The following is a 10,000-nucleotide window of genomic DNA, read 5'->3' as shown; positions in this document are numbered from 1 at the left end:
CATAGGATTCTGCTGTCATAAGCAAATCATTTATGACAATGGAGGCCACATGTTCACTAGGCTGGATGTGTTCTTGGGATTCTGGTTTCTCCTGCAGTGTGTCATCATTACTGCTTTCTTTTTTCTCTGGCAGGAGGACTGGGTTGGCTTTCCTCTTGTCTTTCCACATGACTACCTTGCCATGGGATCTTGCCATGTGTGTCTTCAGTTCTTCTGCACTTGAGAAGCTCTCCTGACACTGCTGGCACAGGTACACTGAATGCTTCCAGAGGTGAACCACAAGAGAGGACTTCTTTCTGAATTGTGCATTGCAATAGTCACATGCATGTTGGATTTTGAGGTGCTTCACATTCCTGTGATGACGGTAGGCAGTGTATGTTGTGAACTTGGTCTGACACTCCTTACAGGTCCAGGACTCTGCACTTCTGTGGACAGCATTAATGTGTGTGTTTAGTTTCGACACTGTGAAAAACTTCTCTCCACAAGTCTCACACACTATTTTCTTTTCACCATGAGCATGCAGCAAATGGCTTTTGTATGGGACATGGTAATAAAACATTTTATTACAATGCTCACACACATACTTAGTGCCAGTGTGATGGACCACATTTCGATGATAACGCAAACCGGCTTTAGTGCCAAAACACTTTCCACAATCTGTACACTCGACCTCTTTATTCTTCCCTTCACCAATGTCATGAAACTTGAACATATGAACTTTTAACCGAGCTTTTGTTGTGAGGTAACGTCCACAAATGGTGCACTCAGAACCTTTCTGGTGGGCAGCTGCATGTGCAAGAAGGGTCTGTTTGCATACAAATTTCTTCCCACATTCTTCACAAATATGTGTTCCAATCTTGGTGAGTTTTTTTGTTTTATTGCTTGACTGCCTTGCAACTTTTAGTGTAGATTCATCCATCTCCTGGTGTTTTGATAAATGATGAACCCAGAGAGCCAAACTTGAAAACACCTCTTTGCACTGAGGACAGCAGTATTTCTTTGCTGACGCCTGTCTGCGTGAACTTTTCCTAGTGTTGTCTGACATCTCACCATCCTTATCAAGCTCACTACCTTTCTGAAGGTCTAGGTTTACATCTGGTACCTCACTGAGACTATTAACAACTTCTTCAGAGAGAGGGGATGATACCTGTGAGAAGGAGGAGGGAACAACAGCACTGTCTTTGTGTGTCTGAAGAGTAGCATTATACATATTCTTAATGTTTTGCTTCTTGTATTTCAGGTCCTCCTCTAGATGTGTGACCTCTTGTACAAGGTTGGTGCATCTTGAGCAGATCTTCCTGCTGATACACATCAACTCCCGCTTTGGCCTGCTTACAATGCGAGACAAACAGAGACTGGTGCATTCTCCGCCAGCTTGTGCATCCAGCTGCAAAATGCATGTTAATCTTGAGCTCTTGTTATCCTTCCCACAGACAAGACATAAATCTTTTCCTAAAGCTCTCCTGCCTACATCACCCTCAGAAAACAACTTTTGGTCCTCATAGCCGTCAGAGCAGTCATTGTAAGCTGATTTGTCATTGCCTGGAAGGTAGTCCTCAAAATCAAGACCTAAACAAGTTCCAGCACTAGTGTGCCCCTCATTCACTTCCCAAAGGTCTGCCTTCCTATCTCTCCTCACACTCGAAGAGGATAAGGAAGAGGAGGAAGAAGAGGAGGATGCAGTCCTAAATGTATCCTCTTCATCACTTATCAAGAAGGCCTGATCACCATTTTCTTCCCCAGGCACTGAGAACTGGACTGCCAAGACCTTTCTGGAGCTAGTGGGCAAGCTCTGGTCAACAGCAAGAGAAGGGATGGCTTTGCGCTGAAGGCTCTTCTTCTTGCCCTTCCTTATGTCGTCAGGAAGAAAATGGTTCTCACACAGCCCACTCCTGCTCGACAGTGGCTCACCGTTCTCCTGCAAGCAGTCAAATATATTACTTTCTTGGGAAAGAGAATTTGGAGACAATGGATAAGAAATACATATGCACAAGCCTATAAATAATATCATAATACAGTAAGAGGAGAAACAAAGTCACCTGGTAGAAAGGGGAGAGCAACTTGACAGAAAATGGAAACATCAAGACCACCATATATGCTTAAAGGGTACTGGCCTAATACTAATTAATGAATAATAATTAATAATAATAATAATGAATGATATTATTAATAATAATAATAATAATAATAATAATAATAATAATAATAATAATAATAATAATAATTATTATTATTATTATTATAATAATAATAATAATAAAAGATAATAATACATGATAATATGTAATGGTATACACATATACATACATGCATACATATATATAGAAATATGTGTGTGTGTGTGTGTGTGTGTGTGTGTGTGTGTGTGTGTGTGTGTGTGTGTGTGTGTGTGTGTGTGTGTGTGTGTGTGTGTCTGTGTGTGTGTATGTGTGTGTGTGTTTCTGTGAGTGTGTGTGTGTGTGTATATGTGTGTGTGTTTCTGTGTGTGTGTGTGTGTGTGTGTGTGTGTGTGTGTGTGTGTGTGTGTGTGTGTGTGTGTGTGTGTGTGTGTGTGTGTGCGTGCGTGCGTGTGTGTGTGTATGTGTATGTGTATGTGTATGTGCATGTGCATGTGCATGTGCATGTGCATGCGCATGTGCATGTGCATGCGCATGTGCATGTGCATGTGTGGGTGTGGGTGTGGGTGTGGGTGTGGGTGTGGGTGTGCGTGTGGGTGTGGGTGTGCGTGTGGGTGTGCGTGTGCGTGCGCGTGGGTGTGCGTGTGGGTGTGCGTGTGGGTGTGGGTGTGGGTGTGGGTGTGCGTGTGCGTGTGTGTGTGTGTGTGTACGCGTGCATGTGTCATCATCATCTGGGGGCTAACGCTGACAATATATATATATATATATATATATATATATATATATATATATATATATATATATATATATATATATATATATAGCTAATAAGTGTAAGCAACTGCTACTACATGTGAATGAACATATCAATTGACAGAAGTCTTATAAGCCAACTTCAAGAGAGGTTTCCACAAATTTAGCTATTTTACTATCTGCCCTGTATGATATGAGGCAAAATGTCCAAAATTCATTTTCACTATCTGCAAGTCAGATAATTGTTTTTGTAACTAACTTTTATTATCAGCATGTCAAAAACTGGAAAAAAATTCATGAATCTGATTTTTCATTCTCCAAAGGTCAAGAATTAAAGAGAAAAACAAACAAACAAACAAAAATATCTACTATTTTTGTCCTTTCTTGTTCCTTATTCCTTATTACCTCTATTTTCCATTTCCACTACCTCCCTCATTTGCTTAGACGACTGCCTACACTCACCTGTGGAGCGCAGAAGCCAGGAATCACCTGCTGTATGGCAGTGACCCATGTAGACTTCTGGTGCTGTGACTTGGGGAAGGTAAACACAGCCAGATTGTTAGTCTGTGTTAGACCACAGACTACGCACTTCCTTGGCATTTTGTCTGCAATTCAACATATGAATTAGAAATAGCACAACACAAGACGATAAAATTTGGTCAGATAAATACACATACAATATTCATTAGTAAGTGTTCTTGTGGAAGTCAAATACCGTAATAAAGTGGACATGATTAAGGGATTGTTGGCATGCATCGACAGTTTCCCCGTTTGCCCCCGACTCATTTGGTAGTTTGTGAGTGACATTCAGCACCTAAAAGCTTTTATTTTACTGTAAGGTTTAATAATGTAAAAAAATATTGGAGGTTCACCTTTACTTTAGGTGCTAATATTAGAGTAAAACAAGCTCCATCCAATGAGCCAACAGTGCAGGAATGGTCGTGATACGATACCACCCGCTACTCTGTCCACAACAGCCAAGGCATGTACGTACATCCCACCCAGCAGCAAGGGGTTAACATACAATTACCACAAATCGATCAGCAATAAAAACTAATACATTTTTCACTCCTTAGCTTCTGATAGATAGCCTATAGGTTGTAGTCTATATTTGAGATCACATACTCTACAGAAATGTCATGGCAAGCCTCTGCATACATAGGCAGAGCTGAGGTTGAAGTAAGATAGAGCAGTAGAGGGAAAGGGATAGAGAGGTTATTATGAGTAAAAGGCATATTTCCTCATTAAAAACATCACTGTACTCCAAATAAATTGATAAACTCATATCAACACTACTTTTATAAATATAAGGAACTTTAGAAAGAAAGATGGGAAAGAATGAGTTTGAAACTTTCTTGTGTATGTTGAGATTATTTAGATATGAAAATTAACCCAATGCCAACGGGTATAAAAGTTTGTCAAATGGACATAATAACGGGATTGTTGGCGCGCATCGGCAGTTTCCTCTGTCTGCACCTGGCTAGTTCGGTAGTTTGTGAGCAACATTTGGCACCTAAAAGCTTTTATTTTTCTATAATTAATAAATATATAATAATTTTGAAGGTTGAACTTAATTATAGGTACTATTGCCCTAAACCTTTACCAAATAAATGAAGCCATTACTATCGGAGAAAAACAAACTCCATCCAACGAGCTAATGGTGCAGGAATGAGCATAATACGAGGCCATCTGATTTTTGGTCTACAACAGCCATGGCATGTACGTACATGCCCTCCATCTACTAGTGGTTAAGAAAAGGTTAGACTACCATGAGATTTTATCATAAATGAAAATAAAAGCCTGATGACTGCTACTTTCAAAAGTAAAGGGCAAAAGAAAAAAGAAAAGTATCAAAGGAGGAAAGTGGAGAGATGAATCATTGACATCTGCATAATTATATCCCTCTGTTAAAATATGAGATCTATTGACCATACAGAAGGTGACATCACAGAACTTTACTAGAATACCTTTGTTGTCGGAAAAAAAAAAAGAAAATAACACAGAAACACCCCAACCCCATATATAGGCAACATAAAAATTGAAATTTGCGGCATTTTTCTTTCCTTCCAACTTCACAATAAACCCTAGAGAATAATGTGGGTGAAACTTCTTTTACTCCTTCAATGTGTAATTTTAGGTAAATACATCTTAAATTACCCAATATTGTTATGACATAATAAAACCATAAAACAAATATATCAAAAACTAAATCTAAATTACCTTCACTATTAATAAAGTGTGAGATGTCAGGTAATGGCCTAAACTTCTAACGAAATCTAATTACCAAAGATCAACAGAAATAAATCAATTAACTTTAAGATCAATTTCATACCCATTAGACTATTTATCACCCGTGTCAAATAATCTAGCTCATATAGACAAGCTTATTTTAAGGTTTGCACTGTGGATGAAGAATTAACTTTTTTCTTTTTTTTAAACTGGAATACCTAGAAGGAAAGGTTGTGCAACTCACAATAAAAAATCACCAAGCAGAATAGCAACATAAAACTTGTCATGAATAAATAGCTGACATAATACTCCCTAATTTGTAGTGTCCTCATTAGCATATATTATTTCTTGGAATTAAGCTTTAGCTAAACAAAATTTCCTTACTTTGCACCCTTGGCTTGGTACATAAATTTGTTACCCTAAACTTTTAGACAGCAAATGGCTAATTTACTATTCACCTATTTTGAGTACCAGTAATACTTTTTTTTCCTGTAAGGATTGGAAATAAATTATGTCTTCAACACTTACTCAAGCATAGATTCATCAGCCACTTCAGTCTCAACCACTTATCTCTAATAATTTTGGCATCAATAAAATAAAAAATCAAGAATAAGAGAAAAAAAAACTAAAAATCATAAGCATAAAATTCATACTCACTCAATGTTCATAAACTATCCACATCAACCTAACAAAATATAAAAATAAAAATAAAAAATCTCATTATAACCTAAATTCATTCTTGTCCTTTAAATAAACTAAAATAACCTTTGTGAGAGACATCTGAAATCAAAGTACCATTTTAGTCTCATTAAGCAATTCCACAAGCAAGCTTTGTATTACAAATACTAACACTCTACAGTAGGCCTAGTGGTGACAACCTCAACAGCTGAGGAGGATATGAAATACATTCAGAAAATATTGTGGTAGCCATAACCAATATAACAAAAATATAATAACATGCAAATAAGCTTCCATACCTTAAATGATCCGACAAAGAGAAGAAAACCAGCCTTTGATAAAATGTTGTTCGGAACTCCTCGTCCTCCTTGTCCAGACAAGTTGGACGTTTTGACCGTTCAGAATCTCTACTTTCTCATCCTGGACAAATTGTCCATCTTGTCCATCTCTCCCTCCTGTGAAGCTGGGCAAGCAGGACGAGATGATGTCACAACAAAATTTGTATGTAAACAATGACAGTTGCAGGCAACCACAAGATATTGGTGGGTATTTTATGGCCCTTTATTGATGTTACCAAAGGATATTTTTATCTGTCAGTTGCAGGTAAGTTAAATATACATCAAAGGAGTTACAAAACCAATGCAGTGTGCAAAATAAAGACACCTTTCTGATAATGGAGTGAATGTTTATATTTGAGCCAGTTGCATTCAGCAAAGACCTTGGATATTTCGAACACAACCTAGTTGTCCTGCTGGTCCTGACAAGTTGTTTAGACGAGCAAGACGAGGAGTTCCGAACAAAGCAGGAACTATCAAGGTTTAGATTTACTTGCCAGATTACACGTGACGGAGGTTAATGGCACTAATTACTGGTCACACTCAATATCAAGTGAATATGGATGAAACATTGAAATAATGGGGGAAGATAATAATCCAATCACTGGAAATGATACACAAAATAAAGATAACCTCTCTTACGTAAAGTTGAATATAAACCTTGACTATACTTCCAATCCACTTATTTCTTAACTCACTATCCACATCCTCTCCATGATGTAAAAGAAACTTCATCAAAATCTGAATGGAAATTAGTTGTTTCATACTCACACTCCTTCAATTAACGCACAAATTTATTATAAATTTCTTTACTTGAGTCGAGAATGAAATTACACGAGAAGAAACTTCAACAGTTTCCATTCACATCCGATAGCGGTGCATGCTAAATTAACGCAAAGGACATTAACCATTTCTGTATTTTCGGGTATTCTATGAAACATTCGTTGTGAATCAATTATGATTTATTACTGTCTTGCCTAAACCGAAAAACTGCCATCGTTAAGTTAGAGATTACATTGAAAGTTGAGGAAGAGCTGGATCTGAACGAAGGGAAACAAATCAAAACAAAAACAATAACAAATAGCTATTGTTGTTTTTACTGACATTATTATTGCGATACAATCACTACGACTATTATTGACAATGTTATCACAACTGTTAATATTACAGTTATTAAGGTTATTGTCATATTGTTAACATCATCACATCACCATTACTGTGATCATTATCATTACGATCATTATCATCATTATTGTCAATATGATAATTGCTAACATTACTATTATCATGATTACTATTACTATCATTGATAATAATGATATTGATAATGATACACAGCTACATAATGATGATAATAACATGATGATGATAATAATGATGATGATGGTAATAATCATTATCATGATAATAAAAATGATGGTAATGATAGTAATAGCATTAGTAATAATAATGATAATGTAAATGATTATGATAATAGTAGTAGTAGTAGTAGTAGTAGTAGTAGTAGTAGTAGTAACAACAACAACAACAACAACAACAATAATAATGATAATAATAATAATAATGATGATAATAATAATAATAATAATAATAATAATAATAATAATAATAATAATAATAATAATAATAATAATAATAATAATAATAATAATAATGATAATAAGAATGATATTGACCATAATAACAATGATAATAATAACAATATTGATAATAATAGCAGTGATGATAATAATGGTAGCTATAATAATAACAATAATAATAAGAAGAATGATATTGACCATAATAACAATGATAATAATAACAATATTGATAATAATAGCAGTGATGATAATAATGATAGCTATAATGATAATAATAATAATAATAATAATAATAATAATAATAATAATAATAATAATAATAATGATAGTAATAGCAATAATGATAATAATGATAATAATAATAATAATAATAATAATAATAATGATGATGATGATGATGATGATGATGATGATGATGATGATGATGATGATGATGATGATGATGATGATGATAATAATAATAATGATGATAATAATGATAATAGTAATAATAATAATAATAATAATAATAATAATAATAATAATAATGATAATAATAATAATAATAATAATAATAATAATAATAATAATAATAATAATAATAATAATAATAATAATAATAATATTAATAATGATAATAATAATAATAATAATAATAATGATAATAATGATAATAATGATAATAATGAAAATAATAATAATGATAATAATGATAATAATAATGATAATAATAATAATGATAATAATAATAATAATAATAATAATAATAATAATAATAATAATAATAATGATAATAATAATAATAATAATAATAATAATAATAATAATAATAATAGTAATAACAACAATAACAATGAAGATAATAACAGTAATAACAACAATACAACAACAACAACAACAAATATAATAATAATTATAATATTAGTAGTAGTAACAATTATAATAATGACAATAATAACAATAATAATAGTAGTAATAATGAGGATAATAATGATAATGGTAATAAAAATAATAATAATAACAATGATAATAATGATGATGATAATGTTGATAATGATAATAACATATCGATGATAATGATAACGACCACAGATATGATGACTATCAACATTAATAACATTAGTAGTATCAGAAATAACTATCAGGAACATCTATATCAAGAAATACTAAGTTGTTTGTTTTAATGTTTTGTCAAACAAAATAGCCTTTGTATCTCTCTGTTTACAGCCTCGAAATGTTACCATAGAAAACGAAATGAATAAGTGGAGTAACTCTCAGTAAGCGAAATGACGTAATTTGACTAAATATTCATGATTATGTCAAAATTTCGAAGAAGCCGCACTTCCTGCCTCATCTGTGACATCATAGCCTCATTAATGACGTCATAAGAAACCTCACTTTTGATTGGCTCTAAAATTCCAGGCTTTTATGACATCATGTCTGATCTCGAAGCTGATTGGCTGTCGTATTCCAGGCTTTCAAACATGGCGGATGTCTCCTTGTGAAGAAAGGCCGCTTCGCCTTCCCTATTTTAGCCCAAAATGGCCAGTTCCGAAGTCCAAACGGGGGACTCGCCACAGCAGTTGAACGAAGGTAATATTCCCATCTTTCCCCATACTGCAAACCGCCATATTTAGTCTCCGGGAGCAAGATATCCATGGCGTTCCAATCATAAAAGTCGAGCCCGCAAAAGCTCTCGCATTTTGGAACTTTCTCTGAGTTAGTCATGAGGAGGAAAAGTGTTATGAAAAGATCACAACACGGCGGTGATGATGAGGATGATGATGAGGAAGATGAGGAAGATGATGAGCTGAGGCTGATGAATAGGGTTTAGGAGCTCTCGTATTATTATTGTTGTTGCTTTGTTATTGTTTGTGATTGTTTATGTGTTTTTTGTTTCGTCTTTACGTGAGTGATGAGTAAAGATGTGTAATTAATGATGAGTGGAGGATGGAAGGATCAATATAATAAATGGATATATTAATGGGATCTGATCAGCTGATATTTATAGGAGGATTTAAATATTTTTGTTTATTAAGGCCTATGAGTGAGTTTTGGTTGATGAGTAATGGGAGGGTAAAGGATTTTTTTTTTGATGAATTGTAATTATTTTTATTTTTCATTTGACCTGATAGTTTTTAGGAGTATGGTTAAATTTTTATTTATTTATTTTGGGAACCATTTTGTGTCTGAATTTGTCTGTCAGTGGATGAGGCATGAATGATGGGTGTAACAGAGAATGTGAGTTTTATCTTATATTTTCATTTAATTATATGGATGTGTATAAAGAGAAATGAGAATAATTTGGATAATATTCCCTTTATGATTT

General features: G+C 34.1%; 2 protein-coding genes across 4 annotated transcripts in view; one reads left to right on the top strand and one right to left on the bottom strand.

Annotated features, from left to right (window-relative positions):
* LOC113808274 (uncharacterized) overlaps positions 1-7,005 on the bottom strand; it is a 9,252-nt gene extending 2,247 nt beyond the window's left edge. Inside the window, exons 1-3 of one of the 3 annotated variants that reach the window (XM_027359625.2) lie at positions 6,884-7,005; positions 3,333-3,475; positions 1-1,918 (exon numbers count right to left, since the gene is read on the bottom strand). The exon at positions 1-1,918 is cut by the window's left edge and continues 2,247 nt beyond it. In XM_027359625.2, the coding sequence (XP_027215426.2) occupies positions 1-1,918; positions 3,333-3,470 (2,056 nt within the window). In that variant the 5' untranslated portion in view covers positions 3,471-3,475; positions 6,884-7,005. Of the gene's footprint in view, positions 1,919-3,332; positions 3,476-6,076; positions 6,241-6,883 lie in introns of those variants that run through there. The other 2 variants (XM_070134987.1, XM_070134986.1) reach the window with 2 other exon arrangements.
* A 2,131-nt stretch (positions 7,006-9,136) lies between these two features.
* LOC113808287 (zinc finger protein Xfin) overlaps positions 9,137-10,000 on the top strand; it is a 21,471-nt gene continuing 20,607 nt past the window's right edge. The window contains exon 1 of the mRNA XM_070134985.1: positions 9,137-9,264. Coding sequence (XP_069991086.1) covers positions 9,213-9,264 — 52 coding nt within the window. The 5' untranslated portion in view covers positions 9,137-9,212. The remainder of the gene's footprint in view (positions 9,265-10,000) is intronic.

This window comes from Penaeus vannamei, chromosome 20 (assembly GCF_042767895.1).
Source record: "Penaeus vannamei isolate JL-2024 chromosome 20, ASM4276789v1, whole genome shotgun sequence".
Classification (NCBI taxonomy): Eukaryota; Metazoa; Arthropoda; class Malacostraca; order Decapoda; family Penaeidae; genus Penaeus; species Penaeus vannamei.
This window is presented reverse-complemented; position numbering and strand designations above follow the sequence as displayed.